The sequence below is a fragment of the Aspergillus puulaauensis genome, chromosome 1, assembly GCF_016861865.1.
Source record: "Aspergillus puulaauensis MK2 DNA, chromosome 1, nearly complete sequence".
Taxonomy (NCBI): domain Eukaryota; kingdom Fungi; phylum Ascomycota; class Eurotiomycetes; order Eurotiales; family Aspergillaceae; genus Aspergillus; species Aspergillus puulaauensis.
Window position 1 is genome coordinate 779126 of NC_054857.1, and position 20492 is coordinate 799617.

The window sequence follows — 20492 nt, forward strand, 5'->3', positions numbered from 1 at the left end:
GAGACTCGCCCTCGCCTAGTTCCATTGATGTCCGACTCGCTGCCCTCGCTGCCCTCGCGCACCCCCGCCCCGCCGCTGGGCCCTGACGCCCAGAATGCCGCGACTGACGAGGGCGCGTCCGGACGCAGGCACAAGACCACCGCCTGTGAGGAATGCAAGAAGAAGAAGCTCAAGGTATGTCTTTTAATTTGGCGTTTCTGTTTGACTTCCGCCGTCTGCAGACCTCGTGTTAACCCCGCGGGGCCTTTAGTGTCGGGGCGACCCGCCGTGCCAGCACTGTGCCGCCAACAATATCGAATGCCGCGTCGACGAAATGGCCGATCAGCGCCGCAAGCTTCCCCAGAAACGCAAGCTCGAGGGTCTGGAGCAATCCAATGACATCCTGATGCGCCTGCTCAGCGCTATCCGCGACAGCGAGAACAAGCGCGTCGCCCAGCTGATGAACCTTATCCGGAGCCACCCCTCCATGTCCGAACTGCACAAATTCCTCCAGGTGAACTTTACACGGTCAGACATTGAGAAATCGCCTGAGTTGCGTGAGTTTCAGCGTCATGTCTTGCGCTCCGCTGATACAATGATGGAGGCGGGGGAGTCTGCGCCACGGCAGCCGCGGCGGATGCTGGACGTCCGCCGCCTCGCCGATAGCCCTGTCTATAGGGTACCGGCTAAACCTTGGACTACTGTGACCGACGACGACGACCTCGTTTCCCACCTCGTCTCTTTGTACTTCACCTGGAGCTACCCCTTTTTCTGCTGGATGGACCGGGAGATCTTTGTCTGGGAGATGCAACGGGGCGACATAAAGAGCCGGTATTGCAGCCCGTTCCTGGTGAATGCAATACTCGCTGAAGCCAGTGTATGTTAAATAAATCCACGGTAAACGTCTTCAACCGCTGCACCAGGGGTTCCTAACCGTGTTCCTCGATAGTATCTTTCCGATTACGCCGAGGTCTTTACCACACCAAATGACCCGATGTCGCGGGGCCAGCACTTTCATGACGAAGCCCGACGGTTGCTCGAGGAGGAGGAGCGGGAGGGGACAGTCAGTATTACTACTATTCAAGGACTTATGATCTTATGGGTTAGGTTAGTTCCTTTCTACTAGTGAGTCCGACTTACAGGCGCTGATGCAAGCAGGCTGGTTCTGATGGGCAAGGATCGCGTGGGCTGGATGTACCTGGATCTTGCATGTCGCGCAGCAGAAGAGTATGCAGCCTCACATTCATCACAAGCAACGGAGGAAGAGAGGCGGATTGAGGAAAAGGTCGTGAACTGGACCCTCTGGGGCAATTTCAGCATGGCGGCGTACGTTCGCTGCGGTCCTTGATCTGACATCTTTTCTCTAACTTGCTTAGTACCGCCTCGGCGTCGCTCATGAAACACATGCAAGCTGAACCCCCTCCACGGCCCCGCGTTCCCGTCGACCACCGGAACCCAAGCGACGTTTGGTCCCCATATCCTCGATGCATCGACCCGGTACCGGGTCATCACCTCTGTGTTTTCGACCGATGGTGTGACCTTTGCTGCATCGCGTTTAGCGTCAGCAAGGCGTTTTATTCGGTTGAGCATCGGGTCCCGGCCTCTGAAACAGTCGTTATGGTCAGCGATGTACATCGACGATTGCAGGACTGGTATGCGAATTTGCCGCCGTGCCTTTACACCGAAACAGCCGAAGTGCCGCATGTTGTCGGTCTCCAGTACGTACTCCCCCGCTCTTCATGGTTGCCATGACTGACCTTTTAGCCTCTTCTACCATACTACCATCATTCACATATTTTGGCTGCTTTCGTCGTACTATGACTCTAGTAGTGAGTACGATAAAGCTGCGTCGGCTCGGGAGATGACTCATGAGAATGCCCGGCGCATCGCGCAGCTTATCGGTGTTCATCGTGAGCGCTGGGGAATCGATCGGATGGCCCCCTGTACTATCCAGTGGGTTACAACTGCCTTATACGCCCTACTCGGGGCACTTGACTCACTCAATAACCGTAACGCCTTTACCGAGCTATGCATTCTGGCCCGGTCCTTCTCTAGACAATTTCCCCTTGGCAAGGGTATCATGCGGATGCTCCAACTCACCGCGAAGCAGATGCAGCTCTCTCTCCCAGAGGAAACCGATGCCCTTTTCAGCGAATTCGCTGCCGAGAACTGGACTGAAAAGGACCGGGAAGCGTTTAGCAGTTTCTACCCACACTTCCAAACGGTAATTCGGAACGGCCCAACCCGGCCGGATGATTTGGCCCTCGACAGGTTCCTTGAGAAATGGGACAATCTGACCATCTCGGATCCGTAAAGGCCCTTTATGACACCCGCAGTACAATATTACTGTGAGTGCGGTGCACCGCGATACCGTCAGCGAGCCGACGAGTCGCGAGAGTATATATTATGATTAAGCGACCTGATTTTTGGGACCCCCGCGTATAGATCCAAGATCTAGGCTTTCGGCATTGATATGGTTTGTGGCTCGCCCTCCATCCCACTGTATCCTCACTATCCGATGGTGCAGCACAGTGTGTACAGCGGGCCTTTGCTTCGCGTGCACCGCCAGCACCACAATCACAGCGATATGATTTGTATATCCACTTAGGCTTCATCTGGGGACCCCCTGATCGGCCATTTCCCCGAGGCACGATCTTGGCGAGAAGGGGCAGTGCATGGGGGGATGGGCTTTACGCCCATCTCAAGCACCACAACGCACAGTCCAGATGGACATAGAATTGCAGTACATACTACATAGTAATAACATCTTAATGCTCGGCAATCTAACCAATTTACGTTTAACTCATGGCACCCCACTGCCTGAGGCTGAAGGCACCAGCCAAGGCCGTGGTGCCCAACTAGCACCAGGACGGAAAAGATCCAACAATACGAGGTCGCGAGGCTTCTCACTGCTCAGCCTGGTGCATTAAAATGGATAATGGCAGTGCCCGGCCACTCGATTTCATTTCCGCATCTTTAAATGGCAAACCCCCTCCGCACCTCCCTGCCGACCCGACGATGCTCGCCGTTGAATGCGATCGCCCACAATGACCGACGGCTGGACCCCGGACATCGTCGTCGGGATCGATTTTGGCATGACCTGCACTGGTGCCTATCCCTCTTTAAAAATGTTTAAAAATACAGTATTTAACTAGGCACAGGCGTCGCCTACTCGTATGGACCTAACTGGCCGCCCCCAAAACCGATCCAGCACTGGCCGGGCCTGATCGGGTCGCAAATCGCAACAAAAGTGCCCTCACATCTTCTCTACACGCCCAACACTCTAAAATGGGGCTTCCAATGCGAAGAAACCGTCTCAGACAGTCTCTCCGCTTCAAACACCCTTTCCACCTCAACCAGTGACACAGTCGCCGCAAAGGCAACCGACATCATCAAATATTTCAAACTAAACCTCGACTCGGACTTCACGGACTCGCGGCCTGATGCGCCCTCGCGCGACCAGGCGATGTGCTATTTCCGCGACTATATCGGCTGCGTGTACCGGTATGTGGTGGACTACTTCTCGCGCAGCTTTCCGCGGTTTGAGGGCATGAAGGTCGAGTTTGTGTTTAGCGTGCCGACGACATGGAAGGATCCGCGCATGGTGGAGGGGTTGAGGAAGTGCGTGGAGTTTGATCGCGGACGAGACCATAGGGCTGTTATTGGGCTGACGGAGGCGGAGGCAGCGGCTGTTTATGTCTCGGGTTTGCATTATCAGGTTTGTCTTTCGTATTAACCAATATCCCCGTATTTAGATGGTGGGTGGCTGATGGGAAAAGAAAAACGATGTGATCCTGGTATGCGATGCTGGGGGAGGGACTACGGACGTGAACGTTCTCAAGCTCGCCAGTGCTCCTGGTGAACCTACAGTCTACGACCCGCTGGGATTTGTTGAGGGTACAATAACCTGCTTATATTCTTCTTGGTTGGTTGTCTAATGCATCTTAGGAAAACCCGTTGGGTCAGTCTTCATCGACGTCAGCGTTCAGCAGCTCGTTTGCACCAAACTCGAACCCATCAAGCACTCCCTCCCGGCGTCCACAGACGAGATCGCTTGGCAGATGATGGGAAGTCGGTTCGAGCGCTTCAAGTGCGCTTTTGGGATGATGGGCGAAGAACTCGAGACACTGAGGCTTGGCCTGCCCGCGTCAGTGACGGAGTCAGATTTCCCTGAGCAGGGGATCTGGAACCGGCAGTTACTTATACCCAGGTATGTATACATACCCAGAAGGTAGCATCCTACTGGATGCAACAAACTAACGAGACTCGTCCAGGGCCGAAATCAAAGAAATATTCGACGAAAAAGTCGCAGACCTGACCCAGTTACTGGATGACCAAGTCCGCAATCTACAACTTACCCACCCAGCTCAGAAAATTGTCTGCACCCTCCCAAGTCACCAAGTTTATCTAATATCTAACCTATGCGACAGTCCTTCCTCGTTCTCTCCGGCGGCTTCGGTAGCTGTCCCTACCTCCGCAACTGCATAGAAGAGCGCTACGAAACGCCCACGCATCTCTGGCCAGAGGGCATTAAAGTGCTAACTGTCGATGAACCGTATTCTCCCCTCACTGAGCTGTATTGATGTTAGTACACTAACAAGCGCAGGCAACTAGCTGTCGTCCAAGGCCAGGTCATGAACCGCACGCAACAACTCCGCACCCACGCAACGGTCTTCAACCACCTCTACAGTCCCGTCAGTTACGGAGTAATCTGCGACTGGATCTATGACCCGAGAAAACACTCCGGTGAAACTACACGCTTCGACGAGCGCAATATGAAGACTTATGCGGTGAATCAGATTGATTGGCTTGTTATGAAGGTATGCATTCCCCACCGCCGACAAATCGACATGCCATAATGCTAATTTGCTTTAAAATAGGGCGATCTCGTCCCAAGGACTGGAATATCCAAATCCTTCCCCCGCAAAATCTCACCACGGGATCTATCTCAACCCTTCGTCGCGCAGATCGTCATGTCGCAGCAGCCGCGCGACCATCTCCCACGAAGCATGACGCAAGGCGACGCAAAGCTCATCTGCGAGCTAGAGGTCGACACGACCAACGTCGAGAAGAAGATCAAGAACCACCACTGGTATAACCGGTCACCCGTGTACTTCCTAGTTAATGTGATTGTGAAGCTGCTTATCGAGCCGGCGGGGCTGCAGTTTGAGCTTTGGAGTGCGAATGGGGATCAAATTCCTGCTAGGTCTAGGATTGCGAGGACGGATGGGAATGGTGCCCCCCTTGCCAGTGTTGGTGTTGGTGTTGGGGGTGCGGATTCGCCGATTACGATTTGGTGGGAGAGTATTGCGGAGAAGATGCAGGATGGGAGTGGAGAGGAGAGGATGAGCCCGGGGCTGCGGCTGCAGAGGGGGAGCAATGTGCACTCTGAGGTTGGTGGTGACCATGCGTTTGAGATGATGGGTGATATAGGGCCGCCGCAACAGTCGCCGAGGGATGCAAAGTTGAGGCCTCCTTCTTATCGATAGTTGTTTATGTGCTTGCATGGATACCCAAGAGTTTAGTACCTAGCATCAAGTCTAATCTGAACCGTCCCCTATATTGCATGGTATCATTTCTTCCGAAACAGCTCCAAAATACCATGCTTTCCATACGCCGCAGCAACGTCCTAGATTATATCAGTCTCGATCCAACTAGCAAATAGTGCATCATATAAACAAGATAGAACCTACCATCGGCGTTCTTTGTTTATTGTCTTCCAAAAGCGGGTCGAGCCCCAATTCCAATAGGTATTTGAACAAGGCAGTATCTGGACTTTTCGCCGGATTTTCGGCTCTCCGATGGCCATACCAGTCGGTCTTCATCCTGGCAACCAAGTGAAGAAGGCTTTCGCCGTCTTCATTTCTGCTAACCAAGTCTGCCCTCGCAGTACGGAGGGTCTCCATGTGCTGGGTACTCAACACTACAAATGGGAACCTAGCGCCATCGACGCAGTGTTTCCAAATAGGGGTGAGACCATCATTATTTCTCGCGTTGATATCGAAACCTAGGGTGAGATACTCATGGAGGAGATCCTCTCCAAAATCAGGCATATTGGGAACCAAGTGATGCAAAATGGTGTTTCCTTCAGGATCGGGGGCTCGTTTATCCGCACCTGCGGCTTTTAGCTGTCGAACGAAGCCGAAGAGGCGCCCCTTGGCTGCTATGTGAACCGGGCTGTACCCAGCAACATTTTTACAGTGGGCAAGAGACGGACACTTCTGAAGCAGCTGGCGCATCACAGCGACTCCATCATCTTGTTCCCTAAGCCCGCTGGTACGCAGTAGCAGATGCACCACTGTGTTACCCTCATTCGTTGCAGCGGTTATATCAGCCCCCATGTCCGAAAGCTTCCGAATAAGCTTCAACACTGATTGTATATCCCGATTATACCCTTTGTCGGGCTCATGACAAGCTGCCAGGAGGAGAGTCCTACCACGGGCATCTCGCTGGTCAATCTCTATGTTGGGTTGGGCAAGGAATGTGTCTACCATAGCCCTTTGCGAGAACAGGTCGTGCAAGATAGTCGTATCCCCATTCACAGGAGCAAAGGGATCGGCTCCATGGTCAAGCAGTAGTTGCACAGTAGCGGCGACCTTTCCTCGCTCTATATCAGACTTTCCTTCCCGAAGCCCAGCGAGCTGAAGGGCGTAGCAATCGCTGGTGCCAAGAGACACACAAAGCACAGCCATACTCCCCATCGACTCGTAGGAGTATGGGCGACGGATCTTGTGGACTTGATGGTTGCAGTCTGTGCCGGTGGTCAAAATAGCTTCCAGCATGTCAGTATCCAACTTCTGGATGCAACTCGAGAACAATGACACCTTGCCAGCCATGATATCGCCGCCATAGTCGATGAGCAGGTTGGCCATCCCCCTATCGCGCTTAACCAAACCTAGTGGTGTCGTCCCATCCTCGCTCAGTGCGTTCGGATCAGCGCCATTTTCCAATAGCAGCTTGACGATGTGCATGCGCTGATACCCGCCTTCTACCGCTACATGAAGAGCGTTTCGTCCAAAGGCATCGGTGATATTTGCATCTGCCCCGTGGTCGAGGAGGTATTTGATAGCACCAGTCTGCCACCAATGCGTGCCTTGAGCGAGAATATGCAATGCGCAGCTGTCAATACTAAGCCGGTCATGCTTAGGATTTTTTATATTAACATCGGCTTGGAAAGTCTCCACGACTAGGGAGAGGAGAGCCATGTTGGGTAGACTGCTTTGCGCCACTGTCAGAATAAATGGGCGAACACCGGGGTAGTCGCTATTGGGGGATGACAAGGAGCCGTTGATCCAGCCATCTTCTAGTCGTTTGGATCCAAACTTCTCAAACTGTTCAGTGAAGCCCCAACGGGCCAGAGTGTGCAAGAAGTCCTCGCTCCTATCACCCATCTTGCGCCGTGGTTGGACGCCCCGATTGGCCAATTCATTGAGAAAACCAAAGGCGCCAGCTGCGAGGGCCTCCTGACAGATGTCTATAATGTCAGAGGACTCGTCCTGTGTCACTTGGTCCACAATAAAGCTGGCGTTCTGATGAGTACAAACCAATTGTCGCCACAGGAAATGAGCAGTATATCGTTCGCACTTGGATTTCTGCTCGGCCGGTCCATTATCGATCTCATCTGAAAGAGCAACTGCCATCAGACCGTTGCCTGTATGTATAGCGTACTGGATGGGGTTCATCGTCATCAAATTGAAGCTCGTAATGTCGGCTCCATGTCGGCAGAGAAGATGAACAATGTCCTTGACCCTGAGTGTGTCGTCGTCCGATTTGACATATTTTTCGGGCCCAGGCCTGCTCCTATTAGGCTTCCTGTGAAAGTGCGCACACATATGGAGTGGTGTCCAATAGCTCATATCACGAAGATTTGGGTCGGCGCCAGCATCCAGCAGGAGTCTGACACTCTCCGGGCGACCGGACTGGCAAGCATAATGCAGCGGTGTGCGTCCATCGTCATCTTGTTCATTGACAGCTGTGCAGCCTTTGGCGTCCCCGTAGGCCTCTAGTACAAGGCCGATTACGTTGCTTTGTTTGGCAGCAGCAGCCACATGGAGTAGGTTTTGCTTTTTATATGTTTGAACGGAGACCTCTGCGCCTCTATCAATCAACCACCCGACATAGTCCTCGCAACTGGCAGCTGCCGCATGGATTGGCAGTCGCCCTTCGTTATCCCTCATGGATATCATCGAGGCGATGTCCAATTCTTCGAACAGACACAATGGGTTGCGCGTCGAATCCAGCAGGTTGGGGGTCACGTACCATTCCGGGGATCTACTGAAGGCACAATGAAGCAGAGTCTCGCCTTGTCTATTTCTCGCAAGAACAGGGATATTTGTAGCTCGCAGCTGACAGAGGGCACCAAAGTTCCTGCACCCATATTCGAAGTATGATCTCATAAACGTGTGGTACAAGGTGTCTCGGCCATTGTTGATATGCAAAGGGTCAACCCCGGCCTCCAGCAAGTGTTCGACATTCTTTTCTGCATTGTCATCGGCGAGGGTAAGATGGAGGGCATTGTTCCCGTCGTAGTCAACCGCGTGTATATCGACGCCTAATTTCACAACTTTTGGCCAGCTGTCCGAGCGGCGCCCGATTAGATGTAAGAGCCAGGTTCTGCCTTGGTTGTCTCGTGCTTCGAGGTTTGCCCCAGCGGCAGCAAATACAGGACCGTATAGATCTAGGTTCGAAGAACCTACTTCATGTAGAGGTACCTTACCGGCATTATTCCTCCGGTCCAGATCCGCCCCGAAGGATATGAGCTGCTGAAGAAGGCGGGCATTGGATTCGAGATACGCCGTTCTTCTGGCGAATATGTGAAGCGGTGTATCCCCATCCGCATCTTGGATGTTCCAGTCTTCCACGAATGGCTCTATGATACCCAAGTCATCATCAACTCGCCAACATCTCAGACAGACATGGAGCGGTGTCTGTCCCTTGTGGTTTTTAACAGCATCCCACCTAGCTCCGTGGCGCAACAGAAGATCCAGTATCGGGAGGCTTTTAGAGGATGGTATGAATGAATGCAAGGGCGTATCTCCATCGCTGTCCCTCGCATGAACATCCGCGCCATGATCCAAGAGCTTCTGTACGATACAAACGGTGGTCTGAACACAGTAATGCAATGGTGCCACGCCATACCGTCCTGTACCGTTGACGTCGCATCCTGCTTCAAGGGCCAAACTCAGAGCTGCCTCGAGGGGAAGTTCCGCAGAGCTTCTTTGGAAGACTTCTTTATCATAAAGAGGAGCACACATGGCAAGGAGCAGTGAGTCCTCATCTGGCAGGTCTTTGTCCTCACGGTGGATCCATAGATCGAGGCCGCGGCGTTCCCTACGATAAAAAGGGTCCACGCCCTTGCTAATCAGAAATTTCATAGTATCCACGTCTCTGTTGCTGCCGGCCCTCAGCAGAAGGTTGCCCGCCAGCGGGGACTTTACATCGATACCCGCAGGCTCGATAAGGAGCTTGACAAGGGCTGCATGTCGGAACCTGACTGCAAGTTGAAGCGCCATGACGCAACTCTCCGCATCCAGATATGGTATCATTTCACGAACGGACTCGACGAACCCCGACTGGGAGGCATATTTCAAAGGGGTGTCCCCGACCGTGCTGACGGCGTTACCACATCTCCTCCCCGGGTCTTCCCAAGCCTTCTTGGTCAATGGGCTAACTCCAGCTGCCAGGAACAGCCGAACGACAGCGTGATGGTTTGACTTCGCGGCAAAGTGCAAGGCGCTCAGGCCGCGCTTGTCGGGCTGATCTGGCAGTGCACCACAATCCAGCAGGAAGCCTACCATCCCGGCGTGTCCTCGCTGCGCAGCTAGCATTAACGGCGTATTATTATTGCCGTCGAGTGTGGAAAGTAGCTGGCTGGAACCTGTTTCGACCAGCAGCTTTGCCATGCTCGTGAGTCCGGCCCATGCAGCGACATGCAGGGGGGACATTAGGTCCACGGAGAATGTCGGCCGAATAACCATGTCGATCCATGATGCGAAAGTATGGTATCCGGAACCTGTTAAGGTTTTGATTACGTCCACCAACGGCTCATTGAGTTCCTTGAGATACTTCAGGTGGTGATCCCAGTTCGCGAGCGCATAAGCAAGGAAAGGATGCTGTAGTTGGAGCGAATTCTGCAGGAATGGCTCAGTGGCCTCGCCAGGTGATCTGAGTGACTTTCTAATCTCCCATGAAGACAGTGGTCCTGACAGTAAATACCGCATGCAGACCAGTGCCAGAAGCTCATGCGTCGTCGTTGAGTCGATCACGGGAAATGCGCCAGTATCCTGCTTTCGACCCCCGTCGGTCAAGAACTCGGTGAAAGAGTTATGAATGATTGACACCGTCTCATCCTCCAGGATCTCAAGCAGGGGGCCGCAGGACATCCGCGTCAAGTTCTTGGTGTCGCCGTGCTTGTTGCCATCGTCAACCATGTCCAAAAAGTCCAAGACCGTGGCAATCTCGAGCAACCGCAGGGGGCGTGATGCATGTGTCGCAAGTTGTAGGATCAGCATCTGTCTCTCCTGTGGCACTTCGGCGACCTGGGAGTGGTCGTGTAACATCTGCGAATACATATCTTCCATACTCGAAGGGAGTGTGAGGAGAGCATCTTCGGCCGATGCTGTGTCCACCGAATTTCTCTTATGGTCGTCTAAAAGATCATTCAGGACCAGACGGGCGTAGAGGAACGAAGGATGAACGCGATCTTCCACTGTTCTTCTGATAGTGTCTTTTGCAGCCTCGCTGACATGGTGTATTTCGTGCAGCCGGTGCTGGATGAACAGCGAAATGTCCTTATTTGTCTGCCGATCCTCGAGTCTGGCCTGAAGGACAGACGGCAGATTCAAGACCTTCTGAATCTGCGGTAGTGGTCGACTGGTCATGAGCACCTTGACTGCGTCTGGGCGTGTCTGGCCCAAGTCCACGAGGCGAAGCAGAAAGTCGTTCGTCTTTTCGGAGTCCAGCTCATCCAGTGCGTCCACAACACAGTAAACCTTGGGAAGAAGCTTAAAGCTATCCAGTAGCAGCTTCCAAAGCTCTGAATATGCCACGTCCTTTATGGTGCGTTCCTGTTCAATCCACGCCTTTAGTATGGACCTTGAATACGAGGAAAACTCAACCAGCTGAGCCAACCAGTCTCGAGCAAGTGGGTGGACATCGTGATTCAGAGCAACAATCTGACGGAAGAAAAAGAAAAGAACAGGCGTTTTGCTTTCGGTGGTTTGTAGCTGCGAAATAAGTCTGGCTGCCAGGACACTCTTGCCAGCGCCAGCGATGGCCTTCAGCCAGAGCGTGCCCGCAGTTCCATCGTGCCACTGTTGGTACTGTGAAGTCTGGGGCAGCCACTCCCCAGTGCCTGGGACATGGGAATTGAGATGCTTTTTGAAATCCGAAGAGTCTCCTAGGTAATCGGTGGGTTTCAGCCAGGCTCTCAGCTCGGCGACCAGCTCGGGGGATGGGGGATCGCAGAGTGCACGTTCGTCGACAAACACGTAGTCTTCGTTTTCTGATCCTGGCATAACACAGATTTGAGGGTAAAGTATTTAAATGATAATTGATGGTAAACGGATGGTTGAGGTGGGCTGGGGATAGAAGAAGACAACAACAAAGGCGGGGAAGAACGCAAACAGTGAAGCCCGAAGCAGCGCCGCAGCCACAACCACCCACAAGACTACGCTGAGAAGACACCCCGGCCCCACGAGGCCAACTGGATACCCAGCCAACAGCTTGAAAGAGTGTTGGTTCTCCACAGTCACACTGCCAATCACGTACAGCATCAACGGTCACGGCCAAGAGGCTTCGGGGCTACCGAGACCGACACCGTATGCTGGTATGATCTACCGATCGGTGGAATTCTAACAGGTGGGAAATATACGATCGATGGAGATATACATTGTAGGGGTTGCTCTTAAATAACCCAACCTCAAATGACAACGGACATGGTAAGTCTACAGTATATAAAGCGGTACTCTGCCCTATTCTTGCTTTCTCTGGTCCATCTATAGTCTCAATACTAACATGCGTCTCTTCACTACTGCCGTGAGCTTCGCATCCTTAGCTGTTGCATCTCTCCAAATTGTCTCAAATAATGGCCGGCCCATCTGTATCGTCAAGCCTCTAGGACAGCAGCAGAGCGATGTCCCTAACATCCTGCACGCATTCCGCAAATGCGGCCACTCCGGCACAATCATCTTCCCAGAGAACGAAACATACTGGATCGCAGAGCGTCTAAATCCACATGTGCAAGACGTTACAATCGAGTGGAAGGGCACATGGCTGGTACGCTGATTCCCATAATATTCAAAACACAGGCATTGACTCTGGCCAGTTCTCCGACAACCTCACCTACTGGCGAGAAAACGCCTACCCGATAAGCTTTCAGAACCATGCAGCCGGATTCATCCTCTCAGGTAGTGACATCCGCATCGATGGCCACGGAACCGGTAGCATCAACGGTAATGGCGACACTTGGTATACAGCCGAGGCTGGGAAGACGCAGCCCGGACGTCCCATGGTACCGTACCTACCTTGCCCTAACAGAATCTCGATTTCCAGACCTTTCTGATAATCACCAGCCCTTCGTCCTATGGAACGTCACCAATGTGCAAGTCTCCAATTTTGCAATCGAGCAGCCACAGCTATGGTCAATCAACATCATGAACGGCACGAACATGGACTTCACCAACATCACAGTCGCCGTAAATGCGACCTCTGCTCCAGAGGGCGAGAACTGGGCACAAAACACAGACGGATTCGGTATTTCACCCTTTACCCACCTACCTAGCTAATATCTTCCCTGGAATGATAAAGAAAGCTAACGAGCCAGACACAATGGACGCCACCAACATCACGCTCCAGAATTTCACCTTCAGCGGCGGCGACGACTGCATCGCCATAAAGCCTCGCTCGTCAAATATCCACATATCAAACATAACCTGCAACGGCGGAAACGGAATCGCTATCGGCAGTTTAGGACAATATCTTGAAGACTCAAGCGTTGAGAATGTCGTCATCGATAATGCTAAAGTGCCCGGTACCCGTTTCGGAACGTACATCAAAACGTGGGTTGGCGAGCTCGTTCCAACAGACGACTACGAGTCTGGGTATGTTCCTCGCGGAGGGGGATGGGGTGTTGTGAGGAATGTTACGTTTTTGAATATTGATGTTGGGGATGCGCAGCGTGCGGTCGTGGTTACGCAGGATAATGGGGATGATGAGACGTCTAGAGGTACGAGTAAGATGGAGATTTCGGGGATACGCTTTGAGAATTATACAGGGATGCTGGGATCGAGTAATCAGGTCACTGTCAGTTGTAGCGAGGTGCATCCTTGTTTTGATATTGACTTTGAAAACTTTGATGTCCTGACAGAGGATGGGGAGATTACTGGGAGCTGTAAGTGGACGGTAGAGGAGGGCGTTACTGGGCTAGATGGTTGTTAAACTATATTATAGTGTATTCACTTGGATTAAAATTACTATATTATGAAGCTCACATGGTGTATATCATGGTAGGTGTCCAAGTTATGCTAGCTTAGAAGAAGTAGGCACAGTGCCAGCAGATGCCTCAATATCATCATGCCTGGGAGTAATTGTCCCCTCGCTCTCCGTCTTACCAGCTCCTTTACGCAGACCAACAAGGGTAACAGGGTTGGTTTCCACAAGGTACATGTACCAGTAGTACGTCCCTGTGTCGATTAGCACAGAACCCGAGAACCGGAAGTATACTCGACCTACCAACAAACAACCCCCCACCAACGATATTCCCCAGTAAAGTCGGAATAATTCCCTTCCAGATATACAACCCAACCGAAATACCCGGTGCATCAAGCCAAATCGCCATCGGAACGAAAGTCATATTAGCAACGACGTGGTCGAGGCCCAGCGAGACGAAAGCGTATATCGGAAGCCAGATTCCGATTATCTTCGAGGCCATGTCGCGGCCTTGCAGGGCGAGGAAACATGCAAGACAAACGAGCCAGTTGCAGCCGATACCGCGGAGGAAAATGCTGTGGAACTCGGGCGTGACTTGCTTTTTTGTTGCGAAGCTGATGACGGCGGATTTGTATGGGTCTGCACTGAAGACCTCTCCATCTGGACTTGTTAATTGGAGAGATTTATATGACATATGAGTTACATACAGCCAAAGATAATGGCGACAACGAATAGGGAACCGCATAGGTTTCCCCAGAAGGTGACGAACCAATGGAGAAGCATCTTGTACCAAGGGATTTGGCGTTGGAGAGCTGCGACGGTGGTGAACTAGAACAGTCAATTAGCACTAAATATAATTACCATATCACGATAACGATAACGGACCATAAAGGAGCCAGTGCAGAGATCAGCGCCAGTGAGAATGATCAAGGTCAACCCGTAAGGGAAGACCAAGGCACTGATAGTACGCATCAGGCCTGGCGCATTTTCTTGGTACCAGGGGCTGCTGTTTGTGCTCAGGGTGGTTCCACATGCAAGGGCCAGCAGACATCCAGCGGACACAGCACTGAAAAAGACCTTGTCTAAACGCATGTTGCCTTTGACGGTGCCGGCCCGGGCGACGGACTCGGTCACCTCGACCGGGGTGTAAGCATCTATCGAGGCGGGCATGATTCTGGATACGGGGTTGACTGAGCTCGCCCAGGAGTGTAATCCATCGAGCGAGGGTGACGCCTTTAAGAACGCCAGCATGGTGCATACCTCCAGCAGTGTCCAATCAGGGTGTGGATATCCTTATCTGGATCGTCCATATAGTCACCCGAAATCGCCATGGCAGATATCAAACCACCTTTGAACTAGACAATTAATAGGGCAAATAGCAAGGAGCAACTGCTGTTCCCAAACAGTGGATGGATAGTTGGCTTATCGCGAAGCCGCGGAGAAAGCAATCTCAAGACTAAGACTTGGAACTCCTGCGTCTGATAAGGGAGATAAGAAGTCCCTGGAGTCCACCAAACCTCTCGATCGGAATATACGGGGTTCTGATCGTCGTTGGTTCGTCCGAGATGCGAATGATCTCCTTCCTCAAGCCTCATGCGGGTGCTATAGTCGATGCTCCCATATCTTCTCCATCTCCAGTCGAAAGCTTGTTGGTGAAAAGCTTTCTGGTGGGCAGATAAGATGCACCGGGTGTTCGTTGGGCATGCGCTTCTACAGGAGGAATGGTCTCATATCTACCAGCAGTGGGTTGCTATGTGAGTCCCAAATTATGTGGTTCTGGGGTATATACTTGAGTGTATATAGCAGTTTCCTAGGATGAGTACCATCATTCTACCACAATACGGACAAACCACTGGGGCTTAAGGGTGCCTATCCACTATTTTTACCGGTCTGTTATTGGGCATTCCTTATCAGGGACTAAAAGATGCAGATTAAAGATCGCTATCTCTCCCTGGCTGGCTGATCGCCACTCCACTATGATTTTAGGATACTGAATGTAATGCTGGCAATTAATGATGAGATGCGAGACCTCTACCCCAAAAGACCTTGCAAGGCTGGTGGCAGCCAACAATTAATACAACAGGATTAGGCATTCCCAACATTCCATACAGAGTGTGGTGTGATTGGCGGAGATGTGCCGAGCTGATTAGAATATCAGAGTTGGGCCGAGGATCTGCGGCTGCTTTTAATCCACTTTGGCTCCCAACTAGAACAACTTCTGCTCTGCATCCATTCTCCACCTCCATCATGGCCGACAATCTCTCCCAAACCTTATCAGCCCGCTGCTTCCTCCCAAACGGCAAGACTCGTGTCGGCAGGGCCCTGCATGCGCCCAGGAGCAGCTCGCCTCCCGATGCCGGCAAGAAGCGCGGTCGCCCAAGAATGGCACCCGACGCCGACACCTCGCGCCTGGTTTGCACTCCTCTATATGGATAATGATTGGATATACTAACGTCGTTCCAGGACCGTCGCGCGCAAATCCGATATGCTCAGCGCACGTACCGGCACAAGAAAGATGTCATGTACCGGAACATGGAGACCCGTCTCGCAGAGCTCGAGGGGGCCATGGGCCGTCTATCAGACTCAATCGCCGACTTCCATGACATGGCTGTCGAGTCAGATCTCCATGTTACCCATCCGCAACTATTCGAGCATCTGAGCGTCACTCTTTCCTATGCGAAACGGGTGACTCCCGGTATAGAGAATGAATCGCCCAAGGATCTAGACCTTCCCACCATTATTCCTACCGGGACGAATTCTAGAGACCCATCTTCGTTTGGGTATATAGTCAACCGCCGTGACGATATGGACTGCGAAATACTTCTAAATGATACCCAAAACCTTGCCCCCGAACCTAATCGACCACAAAAGAATCAAGTCTTTTGGCCCCTCCCCGGAATCTCAAGCCACACCTACAGCTTCCAAGAACGCGATCCCTCCAGAATGCTGCAGCGATACTGTCTCGAGCACATCTACCGCCTGTTTACCGACCCGCGCTCCGACCCGGAGGAATTCTACCGCGTCTTTCGACTGGTTCCCTGTGTGAAGTACAAAGAGAAGATGAGCCGCTACCTATTCTGCCTTGTGCGCTCAAACTCGCATGAACCTCTCGAGATTCCCGCTCTACCGTTTTACTGCATCGGTGGTGCTGGAACGCACTATCCAGAGGTCAAAGATGGGAAGCCTGTCTACCCTGAACGCATGCGTCTCCCCAGGCGTGCGCTAGGGAATGTGGTCAGTCTGTGTTCTGACGAGAATATATCGTCAATTGATAGGGGGGAACTGTTGAGACTCGCTGGGTTAGATGGGGCGTGGCTTGATTGCCGTGATGTGATCGGGTATCTCGATGAGAAGGGGATTCTGGACCGGAATGGCCCAAAGAGCACGCAGGCTAAGGAGGGTGCCGAGCAAGCATCATGGACACTGGACGTGGATGGGTTCTTCCAATGTGAGATGTCTGCTAATTTATCTATCACAATTATACTAACATGTCTTAGCTATCCTGGCCAGCATGGTTGTCCTCGGAAGATCCCCCGGTTTCAGATTCACCGACGTTGAGACGGCTTTTACGACTAACGTGCGATACGACTCGAAGTGACGATCGACTCATTAGAAGTATGAGGCAGTTAATAGATCATGGTAGTATTAAGATGGATGAAATCTCTTTTTACTGATGCACTTTACAACTCCAAGAATGGCCCATCCCGACTGGCGCACTTCTATCTCGACAGCACCGACGAATCAACCGCCCAGTCTAGCATTCATGCTCTCTCGCCGGTTAGCAATTGGCAGGCTGAGGCAGTGGAGGAACTACATAGTGCAGGCTGAAACTCGAGAGCCAGGCGTTATGACGTATGGCCATTGACGTCAACCTCTGCTCCAGTCACACCTCAAGCCACGTCTAGCTTCTAAATCAGGGCGGCGATATATCATTAGTTTATGATGAACATGAAACGGCCATATGCGGGTCGTCCCGGTCCGTCTCTCTTTAGGTGACAGATCACAAATGACCTGTTCAGGGAACCGTACACTGTCCCTACATACAGTCGGTGTAAATGCAGTAATGGACGATCTACTGCATTTCCTCGGCCAACAAGACCGAGAACTACTTTTACAATGGAAGTCAAATCTCAATTTTGTCAAACATACGAAATTCGTTTCCATTCTCATGAAAAACTATATAAAAACTATAAAAGAAAACCATGAATACGACACAACTACCACCTCCGAACCTCCACAATATCATCCCCAGAAACAAAGATCTCCTCTTTATCCAGACTTGCCTTCACAGGGCTGGGCTGCTGGAAAATCATAGTCAGTTCCTCCAGCGTCCGCTTGCTCGTCTCGACAAAGAGGAAGTAAATAACGACCACTTCGAGCGTATCCCAGCAGATAAACAGGAAGTAGTACTTCCACCGGGCGCGCGTGAATGCGATTCCCGTCACAAACGTGTTGTAGAAGGAGGCAATGTTAATGAAAAACTGTCAAGCAATCCCTGATTAGCACACTATACTCCCAAATAAAGTAAACCCCCTGAGTAGGAGTGAGGAAGCATACATTACTCATCCCCATCCCCTTCGCCCGACTCTCATACCTCAAACACTCGACGGGATACATGGCCTGATTCGGCGTCCAGCCAGCTGAATACACAAACCCAAAGACAAAAATCATCGCAATCTGCGCGCGCGCCGTCATGCCGCTTTTGGCGACGACACTGCCGTCCGGCCCATCCGTGACATTCGTGGCATTGAGCCCTGTGATGATCGCGAACAGGAAGACCATGATGAGTGTCGAGAAGAGAAGCTGAGGCCTGCGCCCGACGCGGTCTGTTATCAGGGCGCCGAATATGGCGCCGCTGAATTGGACGACGTTTTGGAGGCCCTGCAGTAGGAGTCGCGTGTTGTTTGAGGAGATTCCGGCGCCTTGCAGCATTTGCGGGTAGTAGTAGGAGACTGGGCCGTTGCCGGACCATTGGCCGAAGAATGCTGTATATAGTTTTACATATTAGTTGGATGTGATATAGTATAGAAAGTGGAGAGTGGGTGGTCATACCCATGAAGACGACGAGCATCGAGCGATATCGCACTTCGCGACTGTTGAAGAGCTCGCGATAGTCCCACCAGCGCTTATCAGAGCCGACATTGGAGATATCCTCTACCATCTCGCGATATTCCAGGCGGACCAGCGGGGAGTTCCGGTCTCCTTCTCCGTGATATTCAGCGAGGACGCGGATGGCTGCTTCGTGGCGGTTACACGATATCAGCCATCGGGGGCTCTGTACTCGTTAGACTCTATATTACTTTCCTATTTATTAGGGAAGATTTTACCTCTGGAATAGTAAAGCAGAGCAACAGCACCAATCCCGAGAAAAACATCTGCAGCCAGACTGGTATGCGCCAGCTCTGCGTCCCTTCAATAAAGCTCGTTCTCCATGGTATGAACGTCCCCGGTATCCCGCCTCCAAACCACAGTACGTTGTATAGCCCCGTCATCACGCCGCGGTAGGCTGGGTGTGCCATCTCCGAGACATAAGCAGGGCCAGCAGTTGCTGAAGTTGCGACTCCAAACCCGAGGATAAACCGCCCAGCCATAAACCCACCCAGGTTCGTGCAGGTTGCTTGTACGATTGTTCCGATTATGATCCATAATGCGCCGATAGCCATGCCCACGCGGCGGCCTAGTTCGTTAGTCTGCATACAGTATATAGAGAGGAAGTGAGTGCATGGTACCTTTGAAATCAGTAAACGGCCCCGCAAAGAACGATCCTACAATGTTTCCAATGGTGTAAATCGCATACACAATCCCCGTTGTCGGCGTTCCATCGTCGACATCGAAGCCGAAGTACTCGCGGTACTGGCGGTAGCTATTGATCGAGCCCATCAGGGAGCCATCGTATCCGTTGATGCAGGAGTTGAGGGTTGCTACGATAATGCACCAGTACAACTACTCGCGTTGGAAGTGTCAGTGACGGTTGCAGCCAGGGAGGCAGGCAGATCTCACCTTCATCATCCGCTTCGTGAGCAGCCGGGGCTTCGCCCGCAGGGTAGCTATGTGCAAGGCCGCATTGTTGACCCCGAACACGCGTTTATCTCCATCACTGGAGATGATAGTCTCGAACGACTGCATGGTGCATGGCAGTCAAATACTCTGTAACTCGATGATCCAGCGAACAGGAGGGGATGGGGGGATGTCAACCGGATATATAGGGTAAATCAGGGAAATCGGGACGAAACTACCCTGGAGGGCTACTAGGCTGCCAGGATTGCAGGGATCCCCTAAGAAGTCTAGGATGGATGCTCCTGGCCATCCTGCTGGATTTGGTTTCAGGGCCTAGTCTCAAGTGCATGCCAGACAAAGAGGTCCAGCTGTGGCTCAGACTCCAAATTTCCAACAGAGTCTCCGTCGCTAAAGGGGAAATGGCTGCGGTGCATTTTATTACCAAAAGCCACAATGCAGGGGAAGGCAAACTTGCTTCCATTGGCCTGTGCGAGAAATAAGATTCCGTCAAGCGAAGATTCTGCAGTATGATTCTAGTATCACGTAGCGAAATCCGGGGAGCCACGCGAAACATAGACCAAACGGCGAGGTGGGCTCTGTAGGAGGTGGGGAGATGTCGATGAATGCCTTCTCTGGTGAAGGAGGGAATCCTTTAACCCGTCCACTTGAGAAGGCTGTCAGAGCGCTAATGATCTTAGATTATATAGAGGCTTGGCTGGATTGGCTGATGCGGGGAATTGGTTTCATCACACTGCTCTAGCAGGCCAGTGAGTCAGTGCGCCGGCCAATTGCCCAAATAGGTCTGTCAGAGACGAAAGATGAAGCGGACCTGCATTGTGCGGTTTCGACTGAATCATCAAATGACCGTTGTGGTGGTGGCTGCACCACCGAGATATTCCGTTATCCCAAGCCCTAGTCCGGCCAACTGCTGCATGGAGAATAACTCCCTGAGATGCATAGAGTGAATTTTCACATTTCTAATAAGGCTGAAATACGTAATAGATTCTTGCAAATGCCGAATCCAACTTTTACCACCGCAGGCAAATGCAGCCCTAACTCCAACCATAGTAACTAGACCAATCATACCT

General features: G+C 52.0%; 6 protein-coding genes across 6 annotated transcripts; 4 read left to right on the forward strand and 2 right to left on the reverse strand.

The window, feature by feature from the left end:
- Positions 1 to 27: 27 nt before the first annotated feature.
- On the forward strand, positions 28 to 2293 carry APUU_10359S (fungal specific transcription factor domain-containing protein; the record flags this gene model as incomplete). The annotated part of the gene is made up of 6 exons (XM_041699918.1): positions 28 to 174; positions 251 to 856; positions 929 to 1086; positions 1138 to 1305; positions 1356 to 1697; positions 1744 to 2293. 6 exons carry the CDS (start codon positions 28 to 30, stop codon positions 2291 to 2293), a joined length of 1971 nt encoding a protein of 656 aa, XP_041549725.1.
- A 733-nt stretch (positions 2294 to 3026) lies between these two features.
- Positions 3027 to 5468, forward strand: APUU_10360S (Hsp70 family protein; the record flags this gene model as incomplete). The annotated part of the gene is made up of 8 exons (XM_041699930.1): positions 3027 to 3087; positions 3141 to 3697; positions 3759 to 3876; positions 3928 to 4189; positions 4254 to 4356; positions 4410 to 4534; positions 4586 to 4799; positions 4860 to 5468. The coding sequence occupies 8 exons, from the start codon at positions 3027 to 3029 to the stop codon at positions 5466 to 5468; spliced, it is 2049 nt and encodes a 682-aa protein (XP_041549726.1).
- Positions 5469 to 5551: 83 nt separating this feature from the next.
- On the reverse strand, positions 5552 to 11495 carry APUU_10361A (uncharacterized protein; the record flags this gene model as incomplete). Its single annotated transcript, XM_041699941.1, has 2 exons — positions 5552 to 5608; positions 5673 to 11495. 2 exons carry the CDS (start codon positions 11493 to 11495, stop codon positions 5552 to 5554), a joined length of 5880 nt encoding a protein of 1959 aa, XP_041549727.1.
- A 499-nt stretch (positions 11496 to 11994) lies between these two features.
- APUU_10362S (uncharacterized protein) lies at positions 11995 to 13416 on the forward strand (the record flags this gene model as incomplete). Its single annotated transcript, XM_041699952.1, has 4 exons — positions 11995 to 12255; positions 12305 to 12490; positions 12552 to 12732; positions 12803 to 13416. 4 exons carry the CDS (start codon positions 11995 to 11997, stop codon positions 13414 to 13416), a joined length of 1242 nt encoding a protein of 413 aa, XP_041549728.1.
- A 2238-nt stretch (positions 13417 to 15654) lies between these two features.
- On the forward strand, positions 15655 to 17005 carry APUU_10363S (bZIP transcription factor; the record flags this gene model as incomplete). The annotated part of the gene is made up of 3 exons (XM_041699963.1): positions 15655 to 15819; positions 15871 to 16855; positions 16905 to 17005. 3 exons carry the CDS (start codon positions 15655 to 15657, stop codon positions 17003 to 17005), a joined length of 1251 nt encoding a protein of 416 aa, XP_041549729.1.
- A 619-nt stretch (positions 17006 to 17624) lies between these two features.
- Positions 17625 to 19533, reverse strand: APUU_10364A (putative MFS lactose permease; the record flags this gene model as incomplete). The annotated part of the gene is made up of 6 exons (XM_041699974.1): positions 17625 to 17888; positions 17965 to 18392; positions 18460 to 18682; positions 18735 to 19084; positions 19137 to 19350; positions 19408 to 19533. 6 exons carry the CDS (start codon positions 19531 to 19533, stop codon positions 17625 to 17627), a joined length of 1605 nt encoding a protein of 534 aa, XP_041549730.1.
- Between the last annotated feature and the right edge of the window lie 959 nt (positions 19534 to 20492).